Source organism: Nannobrachium achirus (assembly GCF_963921795.1).
Source record: "Nannobrachium achirus genome assembly, chromosome: 16".
NCBI classification, from domain to species: domain Eukaryota; kingdom Metazoa; phylum Chordata; class Actinopteri; order Myctophiformes; family Myctophidae; genus Nannobrachium; species Nannobrachium achirus.
The window spans coordinates 19738396-19760457 of record NC_137823.1 but is presented as its reverse complement, the minus strand read 5'-3'; the positions used below and the strand labels follow the sequence as shown (position 1 = coordinate 19760457).

The following is a 22062-nucleotide window of genomic DNA, read 5'->3' as shown; positions in this document are numbered from 1 at the left end:
TATTGTCCACGACATTGCAAGCGGCGCGAAGGCCAGCGGACCTTGGTCCTGCTCTTCGCCCCCGAGCGCCGCAGGCGCGAGTGGCCGCGAAGAGCGGGCCAGGGCCGCGCGGCCGGCGGAGCGCCGCGCGAGTTACGAAGCCGTGGTGAATGCAATCGTTATATTTATGCCCAGGCCGTAAGGCCTGGGCAAGCCCACGATAAACGCATTCACACCCGCCCCCGCAGTCCAAGTGACCACAGCCGAGCGCTCCAGACCTCCGCTCCAGCCAATCACAAGCCGCGCCTCAACGAACTCTCCTACGGTAGGAATACTCGCAAGCGGGGGAGCCGCGGCGTACAGGCTGCTGGAGTACCTGTGCGACCCAAAACCAGGCTGGAGCCTCGGCGTGACAAGAAAGTTGTTGTCGTCGGGACTGGCTCGGGAGGTGACATCCATACGGTAAAGACAAAGCTGGTGAGTGTATTTGCCACAAAGTTCGCGCCAGAGCTGGATGCACACATTCTGACAAAGTACTTGAGAGACAAACTTCGTCGCGATGTAACCTGCGTAAAAATAGCGACCGCACAAAGCAGATGCAGTTCATTCAAAGTTACTGCTGAATGTCTTGATGTGAAGGACATGTACGATGCGGCTCTGTGGCCGGACGGTGCTTTGGTGCGGCGCTACTATGAGGCACGTAAACCTAGGACCACTGCTGTCACAGGAGGGGCGGTAGTGGTGGAGGAGGCTCTGTCTGCTACACATACAGTGTAGATGGCTGTTTGATTCTCATGAGAGTTGTGTCATATAACACACGCGGCCTGCGTCTGGGACAAACGGCAGCAGACAAGGCGCGGCGCCTTGCTGTAGACAAACTCCTTGAGGATACAGACATTTTATGTATTCAGGAAACCTTTCTTCCCAAGCAAGACTTGGACAAACTTAACGCTGTTAATAGTAATTTCCATGGGGCAGGGGAGTCCACAACGGATCTGAGCATGGGGCTTGTACAGGGGAGAATACCTGGAGGTGTCGCTATATTATGGCATAAAAAATATGACCCCCTGATAAGTGTTATTAGGATGGGGGCTGACTGGTGTATAGCAGTTAAAATTGTCTTTAATAACAATGTGTTTATAATAATAAATGTATACACACCATATGAAAGCTACAGCAATGAGGATCTATATCTTGAAAGACTTGCCTTTATAAACGCTTTTATAGAGGAAAATGAATATACGTGTATATACATAATGGGGGATCTGAATGCTGATATCAGTGATGATAAGTCCTTGTTTGGTCGGCATTTGCTTCAGTTTTGTATTGACAATAAGTTAATCTTATCTAGTAGGGTCCTGCTGCCAGCAGCTAGTTTTACACATGTCAGTGAGGCTTGGAACACAACATCCTGGCTGGACCATATCATATGTACAGCGGATGCTCATGACTGTGTGGAGCAAGTTGAGATCCTGTATGGGCTGGCAGCAACTGACCATATGCCTGTATCTATGAAGATAAAGGTGGAGAACCTAACAGTTCCAGAGTTGACCACTAGTAGTGATACAAGCAAGTGTGGTGGCAAACTCCAGTGGGCCAGGCTCTCAGAGGATGAACTGAGGGCTTATCATGATCATACTGAGAAGAATCTTGGGGGTATTGAAATCCCATATAATGCTTTTCTGTGTGACAATATTAACTGTGATAATTCTAAACATAATGATGAACTGTGCATAATGTATGATATGATTGTTAAAGGACTAAACAAGTCTAGTGCAGTACTCTGCCAGAGAAGAGGAAAGCTGCATAAACTCAGGCCGGGTTGGAATGAGCATGTAGAGGAATTACACCAGCAGGCCAGAGAAACTTTTAAGATGTGGGTTAATGCGGGCAAACCTAGGAATGGTCCTGTATGTGATGCAAAAAAGCAGGCTGTAGCTCGGTTCAAAAGTGCAGTTCGATACATTAAGAGGAATGAGCTGACCTTGAGAGCAAACTCTATGGCCAGAAAGCTGCAGCAAAAAGATGTCTTGGATTTCTGGAAAGAAATCAAGATAATAAATAATAGTAAAATTCCGTTGCCTTCCAATATTGACGGGATCACAGGGAGTGCAAAGATTGCAGAAATGTGGAAGCGACACTACAAGGACCTTTTTAATTGTGTTAAAAGTGATGATTTTAGTGTTGGAGAGGTGTCCCCTGATAAAGTAGTCATTAGACCGGATGAACTCAGAAACGCTATAGGAAAGCTGGCTCTTAATAAGTCCTGTGGCCCTGATCAGATAACAGCTGAACATTTGAGGTACTCCAGCCACAGAGCTTCAGTACTACTTGCCCTGTGCTTCTCTGGAATGCTGATGCACGGAATACTTCCTGACTATATGATGTCAGTTATGCTAGTGCCTGTAGTTAAAGAAAAACAGGGAAAATCTCTAGCATTGACAACTACAGGCCTATTGCCTTGGCTAGTGTGCTGTCAAAAGTGCTAGAGAGAATAATACTTGAAAGACTACATAAGTATATTGTCTCCACTGATGAGCAATTCGGGTTTAAAAGTAAACATGGCACTGACATGTGTGTGTATGCTCTAAAAGAGGCAGTCAGTAAGTACAATAAACATAATTCCACCATGTTTACGTGCTTTCTGGACGCCTCTCGAGCCTTTGACCGCATTAACCATGGCAAACTTTTTGCAAAACTAAGGGAGGGGTCCCTTCATACTTAACTCATTGACTGCCACCATTAAAAGTGAACTATCAAGCTAGGTTGCCAAGCATTTCTTGATTTCTTACCATGTTTACCATTTTTTTTTTAATTCTGTCTAATGATGACTATGTCATGCCATGGCCCAGAGGAAAGAGGATAACTTCTAGTTTCCACAGAAAAAATAATTATGTTTTTATCATGTACACTTCTTTAGTTATAGCCATTTGAAAACCCTTGTTTCACCAAAACCAAGCCCTCTCAGAATAACAACTGGAGAAAAATACGTTTTTGTGAATGGTCTCTTTTCAAGCAAACAACTAATTTTTTTTACTCACAGCTCTTTATTTATTACATGAGATGCTTACTTTATGATCTGAAACAAAACAATATTTTCTTACAGTGTAATGGGCACATTGTCTGTCCGTCCGTCACACGTCACACTTTTGCACGTCACATCGTATCTCCGCAACCGTTGCCCAGATCCATGCCAAATTTTGCACACACACTCCTTGCCTGCCAAACTACAACCTCCACCCATCAATTCTCACATGCCCCTCTTCTAGCGCCACCTTGAGGCCGATTCTTGCAAAACACATTTTTGGACACTGCTCCTACAAATTTTGCCCTAAAATCACGCAAATCGGTACATACTTGCTCTACACTGATGTCATCAACATGGAGCTCTCATTTAGCGCCACCTTCAGGCCAATTTTTCAAAACACATTTTTGGACACTACTCCTACAGATTTTGCCCTAAAATCACGCAAATCGCTACACAGTATGTCTACACTCATGTCATCAAAATGGATCTGTCCCATATAGCGCCACCATCAGGCCGATTTTTTCAAACACATTTTTGGACACTGCTCCTACAGAATTTGCCCTAAAATCACGCAAATCGGTACACAGTATGTCTACACTCATGTCATCAAAATGTGTCTGTCTATCATCGACGTCGAGCACCGCTTGCATGCTCATAGTCAATCTCTGCGTGGTACCGTTCGAAACAAAGCCTCCTGTGCAAAGGCACAAGACACAGATGGCAGTAGAATGAGGTCTCACTCCTTTTCTTGTGTATTTTGCTGCAGATGTAGCAGACCCTTGTAGGGTTTCTCCTTCGTGGTCTGGGCGGTATCTTTTCAGGGACATGGGCTGACCTCCTCACAGTCCGAGAATCGGGCCAGAGGGGTTGGGTGGGTCGCGGGGTGCACCAGGCTTCGACAATGGCTTCGGTGAAGCTCAAGCCAACACAAACACATCAACAACACAGCAACACCTCCCAGATGAAAGCATTGACAAATCAACACTCAAAATGTTATAAAAGTTTCAACATGAACTTACCTCAGTGTGATGAGGAGAGCGTTGGTGTAACACACACACAGAGAGAGAGAGACAGATAATTCCAGTGCCGTTTAGTGTCAGTAGATCAGTAATCCTATAGTTTCATTCGTGTAGTTTTCTTTTTCTTTTTTCGTTGTTTGTGAGCGGGTTTCATGCCCTCACCACGGAAGCCTAAGGCCCCGGCCGGGCACAGCAAGCGCCCGACGGCTAGCCATGGTTCACCGGTCGCCTCTAGTTCTGGTTCCCGTCGCGAACCAGCCCGATCCTGCCCTGGACGCGGGCGAGGTAGAGGGGCTAGAGGGCCTCCATCGAACCCCGGTCCTGGTCAGACCACCATGGATGCCTTTCTAATCGCCAATTTGCCCCGTCCGGAGACGGATACGGAGTACGAGACGGAGGAAGAAGAGGCGGCACCAAAATCAAATGATGTGTACAGGTCCGTGTCCGAGGACTTCTCCGATGCAGATGATGTCATCGGCAGCACTGGTGATGGAAGTGCTTCCATCACCAGTGCTTCTCTGTCAGGCACTGGGACACAGAGACCTTCAAGCAAAGGAACAGGCAAAGGTAAAATAATGATATTTTATATATATATATGTATATATATATACAGTATATATATATATATATACAGTGTATATATATATATATATATATATATATATATATATGTGTGTATATATATATATATATATATGTGTGTATATATATATATATATATATATATATATACATATATATACATATAATATATATATATATATATATATATACATATACACACATATATATATATATACACACATATATATATATAAAATATCATTATTTTTATCTTACCTTTGCCTGTTCCTTTGCTTGAAGGTCTCTGTGTCCCAGTGCCTGACAGAGAAGCACTTCCTTGATCAGCTTCTGAAAACGCATACCAAAATAAAATAAATGATTTACTCCTCAAATTGAATGAAAAGTTCTGTTTCCATGTGTGTGTGTGTGTGTGTGTGTGTGTGTGTGTGTGTGTGTGTGTGTGTGTGTGTGTGTGTGTGTGTGTGTGTGTGTGTGTGTGTGTGTGTGTGTGTGTGTGTGTGTGTGTGTGTGCACGCGCGCAATGTGTGCTGCATGTGCACAACTTACGCGCAAAGAAAGAGTCATCTTTGCTCTCCGGGGGGTGCCACTCAAAATCACCAGTGCTGCCGATGACATCATCTGCATCGGAGAGGAGAAGTCCTCGGACACGGACCTCATCATTTGATTGAGTGAATAATTTAGCGAAAGTTAGCTCAGGAAAGTAGGCTACGAAGTGATGCGCTGTGAACTTGCACTGACTGTTATCTGCTGTTTTTGAATGGATCAATGATATGGATTAGGATAATACATACATCTCACTCTGGGACTGGGAGAGATAGTGAGTCTCGATATTATCTCTCGGCGACATGGGCATGGCAGAGCGTTCTTCGCGTGGCCTCGCGGGACGGCGAGCCACCGATTCCGGCGTGAGGAGTGCGGGCAGTGGAGCCGTGTCTGCCCGCGGTGTGTGTTGTTGGGACGGCGACGCCGCCTCTTCTTCCTCCGTCTCGTACTCCGTATCCGTCTCCGGACGGGGCAAATTGGCGATTAGAAAGGAATCCATGGTGGTCTGACCGGGGTTCGATGGAGGCCCTATACCTCGCCCGCGTCCAGTGCAGGATCGGGCTGGTTCGCGACGGGAACCAGAACCAGAGGCGACCGGCGAACCATGGCTAGCCGTCGGGCGCTTGCTGCGCCCGGCCGGGGCCTTAGGCTTCCGCGGTGTGGGCATGAAACCCGCTCACAAACAACGAAAAAAGAAAACTACACGAATGAAACTATAGGATTACTGATCTACTGGACACTAAACGGCACTGGAATTATCTGTCTGTCTGTCTCTCTCTCTGTATGTGTGTGTTACACCAACGCTCTCCTCCTCACACTGAGGTAAGTTCATGTTGAAACTTTTATAACATTTTGAGTGTTGATTTGTGAATGCTTTCATCGGGGAGGTGTTGCTGTGTTGTTGATGTGTTTGTGTTGGCTTGTTTTGGTATAGAGAGGCCTGAGAGGCCGGGCGGTTGCTACGAGGCTCTGATGTAGCCATTGTTGTCTTGCTGTTTTGGTAAACTTTTGTTGCAGAGACTTTGAACTTTTTTGCGTGTATATGGAGCTGTGTGTGGGTTAGGGTGACTCAGTGCAGCAGGTCACAGCTTTTCAAGTGAAAATGTTTTTGATTCATGCAGAATGGTCTGCTTGAAGATCTGCTTGTTTTGTTTTCATTGTCTGACACCACCAGTGCTGCGGCCGCGCCGCACTGTCGGCGGAGCCGTGTCCTGATAAATGAGTTCACTTTGGGTTCATGGGGAGGTCGATTTCTCCTTTGTTTTCAAACAAGCTGACTTTGATGTGTGATTTTTAACCACCCTTTTATCATAGCAACATGACATTTTGTCACAGGCTAGAGGAAAGTGTACTTTTGCATAAACCTTGAAAACAGCCCCAACTCGTGAAACTCGGGCGACGCAGCCTCAGACAACGGGAATAACTCGGGAAACTCGTGGCGGCGCAGTCAATGAGTTAATAAGAGTTTTACATTTTTGGTACTCCCATCAAACCATGCAAGTAAGATGGGGTGATACTATATCTGGTCCATTTCAAGTGACTAATGGGGTCAAACAGGGTGGGATATTATCACCTGTGCTTTTTAATTTGTATATGGATGAACTCTCTGTCAGTCTTAAAAAGTGTAGGACTGGCTGTATGATGGGAGAAAGGCTTGTTAATCATTTAATGTATGCAGATGACTTGGTTGTCATGTCTCCCAGCTCTGCTGGGTTACAGCAGCTGCTTAGAGTGTGCTCAGATTATGGTCAGATGTTTGACATTAAGTTTAATCCAAAAAAGAGTGTTGTCATGATAATGAAAACTAAGGAGGAACGAAAGGCAGCTTTCCCTTCTTTCCAGCTGGCCGACAAGGTGCTTAATGTTGTGGACAAGGTCAGATATCTTGGGCACATTATAAGAGACGACCTCAGTGATGATGATGATATACAAAGACAATACTGTAAACTATATGCACAAGCCAATATGCTCTCACGTAAATTTTACATGTGTACTGATGATGTAAAGATAGCCCTTTTTAAAGCCTATTGTACACCACTGTATACTGCCCACTTGTGGTGCAGATATAGCAAAAGTAAATATAATAAGTTGCGGGTGGCGTATAATGATGCCCTCAGAATCCTGCTGCGGGTCCCTAGGTGGACAAGTGCCAGCCATTTGTTTGTGAACAGTGGGGTTGCCACTTTGAATGCGGTAATCAGGAATCTGATGTACAGCTTCATGATGAGGCTGAAGGACTCTAAAAATGAAATTATAATGACTTTAATCATGCCTAAGAAGAGCAGCATTAGATACTCCTCTTGTCTCTGGAGACATTGGATTGAGTGTCTGTATGTTTTTTAGTGCCTTTTCTGTTGTGCCCTGTTGTTGTTGTTGTTTTTGTTTTTAATCTCTGTTGTTTCTTGTATTGTTGATTGTTGATATATGGACCTGTAGAGTCTGAAATAAAGATTGATTGATTATAGGTCGGACTCCCGTTTGGTCGAACAGCGTCAGCAGGTTAGATAATCACCCGCGAGCATCGTCAAGTTAGATAATCACCCACGTCACGGTTACTGAGGTTAGGTTTAGGGTTAGGGTTAGAGTTAGGCATAGTTTTACTGAGGTTAGGATTAGGGTTTGGGTTAGAGTTTGGTGGTCGATCCAAAGGGTGTTCGAGCTAATGACATGTTACCCTCCCAGTAGATATGGGAGTTTTTTATCGTTGGACATTTTTTAAATGTCCCCCAAAGTTTTAAACTCACTTTGGTGTATGGTGTATGTACTCACTCACTCACACACACACACACACACACACACACACACACACACACACACACACACACACACACACACACACACACACACACACACACACACACACACACACATAGCCTACACGATACACCACCCACACCAGGGACATGCTCGGCCCCTGATTCAGCCCGGGAAAAAGAGTTGGAGAGGCCCTCATTAAGCGCTATAGAGAGAGATCTCTCTCTATAGCGCTGCTGCTACTCAAAGATTTGCCATTTCAGATCATGACAAGTGACAAGCCAGTGGGCCAATTACTGTACATGAGTTATATTTCGTCGTTGTCGGGTGGAAACCTTGTATGTTCAAAACCGTTTGTTTTGTATTTATCATTTTAAAAATGATTTAAACTAGTGAAAACACTACTTTTTGTGCAACGGCCTTGTATGATGAAGCAGGGCTTTGCTTTGCGAAAAAGATTATACATTTGAAACTTGGAGATAGGAGGTTTCTGCCCGACAGTGACGATTTACTTTGTTGGCCGCCCAGCCCCCAAAATGGAACAAAGGCCTACATTTTATTTTTTCCTAATGGCCGGCCTGGACCGGCTGGGAATGAACCGGCCGTTCGGGAGTTGTCCCGCTTTTCCCAATGGCCAGCACGTCCCTGACCCACACTAACCACCTCTATTGATGGCCAAAAATAGTTGTGAGCTTTTTGATAACCTACCTATAATGACATGCCCAAAATAGGGCTGCCAGGTTGAAAGTGGTTATAGTCATCAATGCCGAGCTGAGGTTTGTGCATACCATCTCGTTAGATCGATGGAGTTATTTTTATTGGACAAAAAATTCGTTATAGCGGCTGTTTTGCAACATAACTGTATACCCTAGAGCAGGGGTCTTCAACGTTTTCAGGCCAAGGACCCCTTAGCTGAGAGAGAGATGAAGCGGGGACCCCCAGATTCCATATAGTTTTATCGTTTGACAGCACAATCGTCAGTGTATTTTGGATTCATGTCAATTTGTGTTATCAGATATGTATCGACTTGAATCGTCAATACTTAATAAACTTGACCTTTCACTCTGTACTTAGTCTGCTCTTTTTTCCCCTTTACACTAAACCTCTTTGCCGAAAATAGCCGATCTACAAGCTCACAACGCCTCGTGCTGCAAGGCGTTGTGAGCTTGTAGATCTGCTATTTTTGGCTAAAGTTCTCTCTCTCTCTCTCTCTCTCTCTCTCTCTCTCTCTCTCTCTCTCTCTCTCTCTCTCTCTCTCTCTCTCTCTCTCTCTCTCTCTCTCTGTGTACAAGTACACGAGCAAGAGCCTATTGTAACGTGGAGTTTTCTGGAGGGGGACCCATCTCCTCACTGCATAAAAGAGGTCAACGTGGAAGTGCTAATAGCCTACCCTACAGCTTGTAATTCTATCCAACACACACACACACACACACACACACACACACACACACACACACACACACACACACACTAACCCTAAAACCTGTATATAAGTAAGGCTTAAGTGGTTAGGCTCAATACCTTATTTATAATTATCCCCAAGTTCAAGTGATCACATGATGGTTTCTAAAATTGAATAGTTATAGTATCTGCAAAATAAAATATACACAATAAACTCTACACATAAATAGCGTATACAATAATGTTTAAAATGTAGATTCTATTCTAAACTGGCCTTTAAAAGTCTTGCTAGGAATGGGATGAATGGTCTGTATCTGTCAGACCTTCCGGTACAGACATATATATGTTACAGTTAGATTGGTAACTCAGTTAGATCGTGGTAAGAGCACTCGTTTTGTTGTTCACCACACACCCCTAACACCACCTGGATCAATTTACCTTGATAGTCTCTTATCAGCGCACCTGTGTAATTCTGCGTAGTCACCATGAGATGGCGACAACAGCCATTCACTTGTGTAGTCGCTGACGTCACTCGTTTGCGACCCCCTCTCCATTAGCTTACTATGCCTAACTCTAACACTAACCCTAACCTTAACCTCAGTAAAACTATGCCTAACCCTAACCCTCACACAGGGTTAGTCTCACACATAATACCCACAGGACATGAACTACAAGATGACCTGTATGATTTTATGAACTAGGGGAACCAACCCAATCTAAAATTGCAACATTCTTTCTTTTAAAAACAAGATGGCGAAAGCACTATTCTCTATACTGCATCTTAGGCATTGACTTGGCCTAGGACAATATATTGAAGACTCCCTAACCTAACCTCCGTGGTGAGGCGCTATCATTCCTGCCGACGCTACGTTGTCGTTGTTGTGGATCAAAGCGACCGCTTGTTCCGCCCCGCGCCGCACGACGAGCGCTCCGGTTCTCGATCTTACTGTTTTTCGATCTAGAGGTGACATATACAGTGTAACCTCCTGTCACCTGACCCTGGGAAAGCCTGGTTTATATTTGTTGTCCAAATTGTATTATTAGTATGCATGCATACATATACACTACAGTACATGCATGCACACACATACAGTATACACTCTAACATGCAAATACCACTCATTTCATAGAACTGAAGAACTGTTGGGTTCATGCATGTGATCAGTGACTAGCCCTCTAGGCATTCACTGGAATGGGAAATCTCACTTCCAGCTGAAACTGTGGCATATAGTTGTATAGTATGTTTCACAAGACACAGTAGGCTAGATAATAGAAGTCAAGATGATCTAACACAGTTCTTCCCACACTTTTTAGCTCGAGACCCAATCTAGCTCACAATGTGTCGCTTCGCTCCGCATTGCGCCATTCAGCCTCAAAATGTAGGCGGGTGTGCAGAAGCTGCTATATACATACACCTATCCTGCAAACTCTGGAAGCCAATGTTATCTAATTATGGTTGGAATATGAAATATTGGACAAATCCTTCATGATCATTCGGTGCATTCGGAAATGCGCACCGACTGTGTGCTCAGTTTAGTGAGTGCAGTGGGTGGTGACGTGGTAGAGTGCACTCAGTGTGACTGATTGATTGATTGATTGATTGATTGAATATTTCATTAGATTTTCTTTTACGAACGACCAGTTAAGGGGCAGCAGTGCGCCTTTTCATTCTGAACTCTGAAGGAAAACTTTCGGAAAATCAGCAGTTGCTAACATAACGTTGCTATTTGTAATTTAATTCCTACCTGCAAAAGATGCATTTTGTTAGAATTTCCTACGCCATTGTTCACCTCTGATAAGCGCTCGAGACACTGCCATGAAAATCAACCAATCAAAACACTACATTGACGCACCACACTGTAAAACCCCAACTTCTGACTAGTGTCAGTCATTCCTAATGTAGCTCCAAGCGTGTGTTCAATAAGGAAGATGAAATGTGCCATCATTTCAATTCCACTGTGCTAGAATTTAAATAAAACGATTGTATTTCTGCATTAACAACAATCCCATTCAAATTATTTTGGAAGAATATAATAAAGACAATCACACAACACATCATATTATGGTTGGTGTGAGCTTGTACGAAGTTGTAGATCAGCTATTCTTTTTGAAGCGGTGAAATCCGCTTCCAAGGAGGGGTTTTGTGTGTCCTGTGCATGCAGAATTGAGGATTGGTCAAGCTTCACATGACAATTTGGCCCTCCAGATAAAATCATTCATTCATTCAGAATTCATAAAAATATAGAACTAAAGCACATAGAAAGTATAGATCTAGCACACAGAATGTATAGATCTAGAACACAGATTTCATAGCTCTAGATAGAACACATAGAATAAAAATTCACCGCTTCGCTTCGAACCGAGGTTTGATTTTTTTGTTATTAAGACAAGACTAAATGATCACTGAGCAAACATCTTATTTATTCACTGCAGCAGCTGAATGGAATGTTTGGATTGGGGTCTGGTGCAACGCACAGGTTCTGAACCTGGTGAGAGCAGGAGAGGACCTGGTAAGACGTAGGAGGAGCCCGGCCAGGAGTCAACCCATAGAGCCTAGTTCTTCCACGCGCCAGAATGGCTCCCCAATCCTGGCAGAGTAGTTCCGGTGCTGCACATTGAGTGACCCTGTCTTTCCCTAATAGGACTGATCGTGGATAGCTACTGGGACGTAAGTCGGGACTTGATCAACCCCGGCTGGGTCACCTGGGCGAGGGTGTATGATGTTGCGAGACCCGAAACACCCGTCGACCCCAGGCTACATCACTGATGATACGTCCCAGCTGCATCCTTGTGATGTTTTTTTTTACATTCAACCGCAATTATTTGTTAATAGAATATTCAGTGATTCATTTAGCTATATACTGTATACTGTATATACTGTATATATATATATATATATATATATATACCTATATATATATATATATATATATACATACATACATACATACATACATACATACATACATACATACATATATATATATATATATATATATATATATATGTCACGGTTTGTTTGATAGAGAAACAGTACGGTCGAGAAACGGAGCACTCGTCGTGCGGCACGGGGCGGAACAAGCGGTCGCCACAACAACGTCCTCCAGGCGGAGCCGCTCGATTGTCCACGACATTGCAAGCGGCGCGAAGGCCAGCGGACCTTGGTCCTGCTCTTCACCCCCGAGCGCCGCAGGCGCGAGTGGCCGCGCGAGTGGCCGCGAAGAGCGGGCCAGGGCCGCCGCGCGAGTTACGAAGCCGTGGTGAATGCAATCGTTATATTTATGCCCAGGCCGTAAGGCCTGGGCAAGCCCACGATAATCGCCCTGTCCAAGTGACTACAATGGAGCGCTCCCTAGCTCATAGTAAGCTAATGGCTAAACACTGCCGAGCTAGGCTAGTAAATAAAGAAAGAGAGTCGCAAACGAGTGACGTCAGCGCCTTCACTAGTGAATGGCTGTCGTCGCCATCTGGTGGTGATTGGTGTGTGGTGAACGACAAAACAAGCGCTCTTACAATGAACGTACTGAGTTACCCAAACGTACTGTAACATATATATATATATATATATATATATATATATATATATATATACATACATATATATATATATATATACATATATATATATATATATATATACACACATATATACACACACATATATATATATATATATATATATATATATACACTAGGTCCTTACCCATCCTTACCCGTTACCCGTCCTCCTTACCCGTTACCCTTTGAAAAATAAATAGTTAATATAAATAAATAAAATAGGTAGGCTAAAATGTCATGCAATGTTTCACCAATCAAGAGTTCAAACAAGGGTTAGGGTTAATCAATTATCTACTCTTCCCCTTCTTCTCTTCAACCTCCCTCTTCCTCCCCATCTCTTCCTTGGTGTGCCCCTTCTTGAGAGGAGGAGATGCTCCTGAAGTTTAATATTTTTCCATCACCGGATACATCATCTCCCCTTTCTTGGAAGCAGGAGATGCTCCTGGACTTTAGTTTTTCACCATCACAGGATAATGGGTTCTTTATAGTTTGCTTAGAGCCATGTGTGTTTGCATAACCTCCAGTATGTGTGACGTGATTTCATTCATATCCTCCAGTGGCCTAATGATGATGTGATATAATTGTCCTCTATAACTACAATGTAAAATTAAAAACACCTTAATTATTTTATTTCTTCTAGAAATAGATAATCTTTCACTCAATAGGGGAAATGCCCGGCGAAGGTTGATGTCATGAATGTAATGTGTGATGTATCCCTATGGAATTCATGGCATGCATGTGCAAATAAAAACAAACTTAATACTTTGGTTAATATGAGCATCAAATCAATATTTCAAATGTGTTTGTGTTTTGTTTTTTTGCACATGCATGCCATAAAAATGACACATGACATTTATGACATCATCAACTTGTGACAGGCATTTCCCCTATTGAGTGAAAGATTAGCTATTTCTAGAAGAAATACAATATTTAAGGTGTTTTTAATTTTACATTGTAGTTATAGAAGACAATTATAATGTATTAAGGCATATTTGTCGTATTAGCCAGGGATCCTTTTAACAAGACGGGAAGACGATACGCACCGCTTTGTTCACCGCTAGCTTTTGCTTCCCAGACTCCTCCTGAATGAAACAACACCTTTGCTCGCAGAACCCAAGATTTATCACCAGAATACCAATGAGAATATAGTAATTTTCCGACTTTATTCTTTCCGTCCACACCAGACAAACGTTAATGTGCCGCGCTACTCCTCCCAAAGTTATGGTGGCACACTTGGGCCATAAGTCAAATCAAACGGCTTCATCAGGACATGCAGGGGTGCATTATCTCGCAAGAGATATGTTATATATAGTTTAATTGATATACATTTATTTGTGACTTATTTTTCTCCATTGACTTGAATGGGAAAATGAAAAAAGAAAAAAAAAGAAAACACTTGCAATTGCATTGTTCTAGTTTACTACTGCACTAATATTTAATACACTACTCCTGCATAGTTCCAAACACTACTGTGTAATTCCATCCTCATGGGTGTGTTGATGAATCATGCGTGATACCTGAACCACATGAGCTGTGGTTTTAATTCTGTCTCATTGGCTCTGGGCAGGGGGAGGGACAGAACCGGAGGTGTTATAAGGAAGAACCTGGGTTCATGAGCTCCTGATTCAGGTCATTGTCAGCTGTGTCGGCACATGCTGGTGACTTTGTTTTCTTACTGAGGCTGAAGTGTGGGAGAAGCTAAGCACCAAGTTACTTTTAACTGGTCCACCATGAGGAGCCTGTGTGTGCCTGTAAGCCTGCTGCTGCTGGCAGGGTCCTGCATGTGCATGTTCCCCCGGCCGTGTGCCAACTCAGAGGGGCTGCGGACCAAGGAGTGCTGCCCAGCGTGGAACGGCTCGGCCTGTGGCGTAAAATCAGGCCGTGGCAAATGTGCAGTTTTTGCGTTGTCACTTGAGCCCCATGGGCAACAGTATCCCTACCATGATAAAGACGACAGAGAGCAGTGGCCATGGCACTTCTTCAACAGGACGTGTAACTGTAGTGGGAACTACGGCGGCTTCGACTGTGGCGAGTGCAGATTCGGCTACTACGGCCCCAACTGCTCCCAGTACCGGGACCACGTTCGCAAGAACGTCATGGCGCTGTCGGCCGCGGAGAAAAAGAAGTTGGTCGACTACTTTGACCGGGCGAAGAACACCGTCAACCCCGACTATGTCATCGCCACAGCATTGAGGAAGGACATGGGTCCGAACGGCGAGCACCCCAAGTTCGCCAACGCCACCATGCTTGACCTGTTCGCCTGGATCCACTACTACGTGACGCACCCCACCTTCCTCCCCAACGGGACAGTATTCACGCATATAAACTTTGCCCACGGGGCTTCGAACTTCCCGGTCTGGCACCGTGTCTTCCTGCTGCACTTTGAGAACGAGATCAGGAAGATGACCAAAGATTTCGACTTCTCCCTCCCCTACTGGAACTGGATAGACAAGAAAGAATGTGACATCTGCACCGATGATCTGATGGGTGCACAGGACCCCCACGACCCCAACCTCATCAGCCCTGCTTCTCCCTTCTCCAAATGGAAGGTAAGAAAATAGCAATAGTGTAGCAAGATTGTGTGTGCGTGTGTGTGTGTGTGTGTGTGTGTGTGTGTGTGTGTGTGTGTGTGTGTGTGCGTGTGCGTGTGCGTGTGCGTGTGTGTGTGTGTGTGTGTGTGTGTGCGTGCGTGCGTGCGTGCGTGCGTGCGTGTGCATGTCCATGTCCGCGTGTCCATGTCTGTAGAAAATCCCTTTCCATTCTTGATACAAATGTGATCGTGACGTGGTCTATACTTCAAAGCCTGAAGTAAGCTTTCATTTGATTTTCTGCTGATACATATTTGGTGGAAGCACAGAATGACTACAACATTTGTCTTTTATCCCCATGAATTAGGAAGAACACGTCAGTTTCTAGAGTATTATGAACAGCCCTGTATCCTGTGGCGTTTTGCTTTATCTGCTGTCAGACCTCCTAAGCTCTGCACACGTCCTTGTGAGAGACAGAGCTCAGCAGGTCGGCAAACAACAGCATTGGCTCCAGACATCAGTGTGCTGTCTGTTAATAAGGAAGACGATACGCACAGCTTTGTTCACCGTTACTGGAAACAGCCTTGATACCGTTGCTGAAAAAGTTATACTAAAATAAAATAAAACAAGAGCTTTTGCTTCCCAGACTCCTGAATGAAATAACACATAACCTTTGTTCGCCTTACGGGAGGAGCCAAACCCGAGATGTATCACCTCAAGACGATACGTGTGATTTGATGTGATTGTTGATTATGGTCTCATTATGATATCTGTGGGTCTATAGGGAGTCTGCATGAACGAGGCCGAATATGTCAAAGAACGGAGGCTGTGCAATGGAACGAGGGAGGGGCCGCTGCGGCGTAACCCAGGCAACAATGACGAATATCCCAGGCTGCCGACGAAGGCTGCGGTGACCAGTCTGATGAATTTCAGTAACTACGATACAAGTCCCTTCAACCGCTCGGTTGTGGACAGCTTCAGGAACCTGCTGGAGGGTACGGTTTGCTTAGCAGCTACCGATGTTTCTGTTTGACATTGGCACATTTCCTGGGGCGATCTGCCCAGATCATGTGTCACACGTGTCTTCTTCTTTTTTTAGTTTTTTACTCTAAAAAATGCCTGCAATGTAGTGCATTTGAAACTACATTGCAGTGCACATAATGGTGTGATCACTGCTTGCCTCCTGTGATTATTTTTTTAATTTTTACTTTTGTTTATTTTATTTTTATTTCGTTGCTGAGTGAGATGAAAAAAAAACTGAGAGAAATGTGCCAATGTCAAACAGAAATATCGGTATACGTTTGGTAGCATTTCAAACCCAACCTGGCTGGTACTGCCGTGCCATTCCCAGGGGAACCAGGGGTTGGCGACCTTTTTGACATGAATTGCCAAGTTTTCATTTTCCTGATGGTCAGTGTGCCATATCACGATGGAGTACTCGCCGGGGATTAGTTTGTTGTCGGTTACAGGCACTGCTCTGCCTGTACAGACATCATATAAATAAATTACATTTCCATCAGATTTTGATTGTCCATAGGCTGTACATAACAACCTTTATTTTTTCTTCTTTAGCAATATTTTCTTTCACAGACTTAGAGCAATAACATATATATACAGTATATATATATATATATATATATATATATATATATATATATATATATATATATATATATGTTACCGGATGTTTGGGTAACTCAGGACGTTCTATGTAAGAGCGCTCGTTTTGTCGTTCACCACACACTAATCACCACCAGATGGCGACGTCAGCCACTGCTCTGCCATTCACTAGTGAAGGCGCTGACGTCACTCGTTTGCGACTCTTTATTTACTAGCCTAGCCTAGCCTAGCCTAGCCTAGCTTAGCTTAGCCATTAGCTCCATTGTAGTCACTTGGACAGGGCGTTTAACGTGCGCTTGCCCAGGCCTTACGGCCTGGGCATAAATATAACGATTGCATTCACCACGGCTTCGTAACTCGCGCGGCTACCGATGTAGTGCCTGTAACCGCTTGCAGTGTCGTGGACAATCGAGCGGCTCCGCCTGGAGGAACGTTGTTGTGGCGACCGCTTGCTCCGCCCCGTGCGGCACCACGAGTGCTCCGTTTCTCGACTGTCCTGTTTCTCTAACAAACGGTGACATATATATATATATATATATATATATATATATATATATGCCCATGTGCATACATACATCCCTGTTTTTTTTTGTTTTTTGTTTTTCACAACATCAGTAGTTGTTGCAATTATGTTGCTAAGCAAAACTTCACCGTAGGCCTATGTTGCACTATGACGAAATAAACCCATAAAATCTCTCTCTCTCTCTCTCTCTCTCTCTCTCTCTCTCTCTCTCTCTCTCTCTCTCTCTCTCTCCATTGTCTTTCAACTCTACTCTGCACTCTGCAGGTTGGGCAGATCCACTGACAGGCAAGGTGGTCCACGACAAGAGGGATGAATTCGTGACATTTATGCACAATGCAGTGCACATGTACCTGAACGGCACCATGTCATTCACCCCCCCAGCAGCCAACGACCCCATATTCTATTTACACCACTGCTTCATAGACAGGTGCAGTATAACATACAAACACACACACACACACACACACACACACACACACACACACACACACACACACACATTTGTTATTATTTTCTTAATACGTAAATTAATGATCATATTATAGTGTCGCACAAAAGTAGCACATCCCCTACTAATTGGGATGCTGAAAAGTACAAATTTTGGATGTACATGAGGTTTCCACCCGAAAGACGATTGAGTGCACTACTACATGTGTAACTACACAAACGTTAAATCTTGTGTATTTCACACAAACAAATAGGGACCGGTGGTGGAAAAATTAGGCCTACTCATTGACGCTTGTAGATCGGCTATTTTCAAATGGCCGTAATATATAGGGCTGAAGTTGTTAATTATTTTGTAATAATAATCAAAATCTACAAAGTAACTAAAGTTGTCAAACAATTGTAGTGGAGTAAAAGTACAGTATTTGCCTCTGATATGTAATGGAGTATAAGTAAAAGTACTGACAAATGGAAATACCAACTCCAGTGAAGTAAAAATACCTCTAAATGTATGGGCACACACACACACACACACACACACACACACACACACACACACACACACACACACACACACACACACACATATAATTGTATTATTATATTATATTATTATTATTGAGCTATCATTCATATTTGCATTTGCAGTGGACATTTACTGTCAATATCGTCCATGCTGTGTAACGAGATGACAATGAAAAATTACCCAAAATGCTGTCATAATTTCATAATTTACAACGCAACGTCCATAATTCCCCTATAGGAGTAAAATAACTGAGCTAGCCTTGTTCTTTGTTCTCTCTCATTTGCTTTGATTAGTAGCTTTGTTACAGTCTCTCTCTCTCTCTCTCTCTCTCTCTCTCTCTCTCTCTCTCTCTCTCTCTCTCTCTCTCTCTCTCTCTCTCTCTCTCCTCTAGTCTTTTTGAACGTTGGATGCTGAATTGGAGACGACATGAGAAGGATTACCCAGTGGCCCACGCTCCTATTGGCCACAATTTCGACTTCCACATGGTTCCGTACCTGCCAATATCCACATGTGGAGTCTACTTCCTGGTAGAGCATCTAGGCTACAAATACGACTACCTGCCAGACCCTACTGGTCAGTATAAGTGGGGTAATAATAATATGGGTAATAATAATAATAATAATAATAATAATAATCTCCCCTTTAAGAATACCGATTGTTATTGTGTATGATTTTTATCGTTGATTAGCCACGAGGTGCAGCTTGTAAGCATGGGGCGGAATGAGCAACACAGCCAAATGTGTAAAGGTAAAGGTTAGGGTTAGACTAATCAACGATAACAATGATATGAAACACATTACCAATTGGAATTATTAAAGGGGAGATAGGTAAAGTTTCCTTACTTTTTGTGCTTAAAAAAATTACCTGTTTATGCCAAATGTTTATTTTTTATTTTTTTATTTTTTTATTTCTATGACATCAATGTGCACCTTTGTGCACCATCGATGTCCGGATTTGATCGAAACATTTTATTCTATCATTTTTCAAAAGTAATCGAAAACCTGGCAGAGAGAGGTAAATAAATAAAAAAAGCTGGCAGTAAAAGTGTTTAAGATGTTAGAATGGGCTACTACAAATCAGTGTCAGCGTGTGTCGACCGCATAGTCAACATACAAGGTAACTGTCTGGTAGTCATACATAAATGAACACTAAACACTATGTTTTGCCTCTTTCTGTCTGTCTGTCTGTCTGTCTGTCTGTCTGTCTGTCTGTCTGTCTGTCTGTCTGTCTGTCCAGTTGATGATGTTTTCGCCGCTCCTGTGTTGTCGGACTGGTCAGAGTGGTCAGACTGCACGAGTGTTGCAGGCATGCGCAGCAGTACCCGGATTTCAGCGGATGTTTCTGCGGGGACTACTGAGGTTAAGGTTAGGGTTGGGGTTAGGCATAGTATTCTTAACAAATTCGGACTAAGGAACCTTCGGACTAATGAACCTTCGGACCGCGGCCATGGCACCGTTTCTGCGCGAGACAGGTGTAAAAAGACTCCAGGACGTCAGACTCGAGAGTGCCAGTGCCTTCACAGTGCAGCGGATGGAAGCGGCTGTGGATGCACGCACGGCAAGGCTGAAGTCCGGGCCTGTTACAATATAAGGGACTGTCACAGTAAGACACACAAGCACGCACGCACGCGCACACTCGCGCGCGCGCACACACACACACACACACACACACACACACACACACACACACACACACACACACACACACACACACACACGGCTGAGCCACATGTTCACAACATGTCAATTTGCGAGCTTGTGGATCAGCTATCTTTTGTCCTCCTATTTTCACAGAATCTATTATGACATGCCCAGACGCCGGGTTCATGTGGTTGATGTAGGTAATGTTATTAATATAGCTGTGTCTGTGTGTCTGCAGTGAACGGTGCATGGACAGATAAATGGTCAGAGTGGTCCAAGTGCAGACCTCATTGTGGAACCAGCAACTCCAAAAGATTCAGAGAGAGAATCTGTGAAGCTGACTATGCAGCGTCTGGCTACAGGTAAAGAAAGAAACTAACTACTGTAACTAATAAACAAACTAACTAGCCTTGACGACCATGCCAGGTTCATTTGTTGAGCTAGCTTGCATCCTATAGTTTGTATAGTTTCAATGGTAACCGGTAATGTCGCCAGAATGAAGGTCGCCGGGAAATGGGGGGTGCGTTCGGAAATGCACACCGGGTGGAGCAGCGGCGCGCATTTTCAGTCTGAACTCTGAAGGTAAACTTTCTGAAAAGCAGCAGTTGCTAACATAATGTTGCTATTGAAAGGTAATTTAATTCATGTCACCTAACCTTTTACCAATCTCTATTTTCTCCAAACCTGTTGAATGAAGAAGAAACATGAAGTATCATGTCGTTGTATGTTTATAAACTAGGGTAAATTATAAAATGAATATTAATTCATGTTGATTCTGAAGAAGGCATACTGTGATTGTGTGTCCTACTGCACATGTTTGTTGTTTCTAGCATTAACATTTGTGATACTGTGAGATTAAGACTACTGTATACATAAAGGGCCATGAATGTTCAAGATTAAGAAAGCAGCAACTGCTGCTTTTCAGAAAGTTTACCTTCAGAACTCAGACTGAAAAAAGCGTACCGCTGCCCCACCCGGTGCGCATTTCCGAACGCACCCCCCGCATCATTCTGGCGACATTTCTGGTATTCATTTCAATGTACATAGTATTAATGATGTTTAGACTGATAAATGGCTATTGGTTTACCTATGGTCCTAGATTGAAGTATGTGCTAGATGCCTAAATTGTAATCTATTTTACTACAATAATACAAGTACAATCAACCTTTTCAGTGCTCAATAAAACTTGAGTGTGTGTGTGTGTGTGTGTGTGTGTGTGTGTGTGTGTGTGCGTGTGTGCGTGTGTGCGTGCGTGCGTGCGTGCGTGCGTGCGTGCGTGCGTGCGTGCGTGCGTGCTTTGCGTGTGTGCGTGTGCGTGTGCGTGTGCGTGCTGTATTTCTGTTTCCAGTGAGAATATACATTTTCATGGACGCCCTCACGTCGACTGTGGTCAACTACCAGAAGGAGAAGCCAAGAATGAAACCCAAGCCTGTCCTTTCAATACCTGTCTGACGGGGACGCGCTTCGCACTTTTTCCTGTCACATGTTCAAATACAGGATTCTGATTGGTTTAAAACAGTGGTAAATAGGCCAACAACCTTGAGTTGGCTCATGGACCCCGCCCACTGAAACAATTAATGATTGTAACTAAAGATCCTTGCAAGTTACAACTGTGTTTTCTTTCATTTATATGGAAAAAGTGGTAGAAAGGCAATTTACCATTCGAGGTTGTGGGTTGTTGGCTGATTTACCACTGTTTCAGGGTTGTTTGCCACTCGCCTGCAGCTCGTGGCCCAACCTTGAAACAGTGGTAAATCAGCCAACAACCCACTCCCTCTCATGGTAATGGCTTACATTATAACCAATAGAGTTATAGTTTGTTATAGGAATGGGCCCTGGATGGGGAGTGTCGGATAAAATGAATATCAAATATCTAAATATTGAATCAAGCAACCTAAAAACAAAAAGTCGAAA

At 43.7% G+C, this 22062-nt stretch overlaps 1 protein-coding gene across 2 annotated transcripts; it reads left to right on the top strand.

Moving 5' to 3' along the window:
- The first annotated feature begins 317 nt into the window (after positions 1–317).
- On the top strand, positions 318–21857 carry LOC308300641 (tyrosinase-like). 2 transcript variants are annotated; one of them, XM_080744516.1, is made up of 8 exons: positions 318–456; positions 14435–15416; positions 16180–16390; positions 17803–17965; positions 18900–19081; positions 19745–20110; positions 20387–20510; positions 21497–21857. In XM_080744516.1, exons 2-8 carry the CDS (start codon positions 14598–14600, stop codon positions 21651–21653), a joined length of 2022 nt encoding a protein of 673 aa, XP_080600642.1. In that variant the 5' UTR covers positions 318–456; positions 14435–14597; the 3' UTR covers positions 21654–21857. The 2 variants fall into 2 exon arrangements, with proteins under 2 accessions (XP_080600642.1, XP_080600641.1); XM_080744515.1 differs by lacking the exon at positions 318–456 and having other exon boundaries at positions 13485–15416.
- The last annotated feature ends 205 nt before the right edge of the window (positions 21858–22062 follow it).

Excerpts from the sequence above, each read along its gene's own strand:
- LOC308300641 (XM_080744516.1), top strand. The coding sequence starts at position 14,598 with ATGAGGAGCCTGTGTGTGCCTGTAAGCCTGCTGCTGCTGGCAGGGTCC. Across the intron at positions 16,391-17,802 it reads CTTCAGGAACCTGCTGGAGG|GTTGGGCAGATCCACTGACA; the intron begins GTACGGTTTGCT and ends TGCACTCTGCAG. Across the intron at positions 20,511-21,496 it reads TATGCAGCGTCTGGCTACAG|TGAGAATATACATTTTCATG; the intron begins GTAAAGAAAGAA and ends TTCTGTTTCCAG.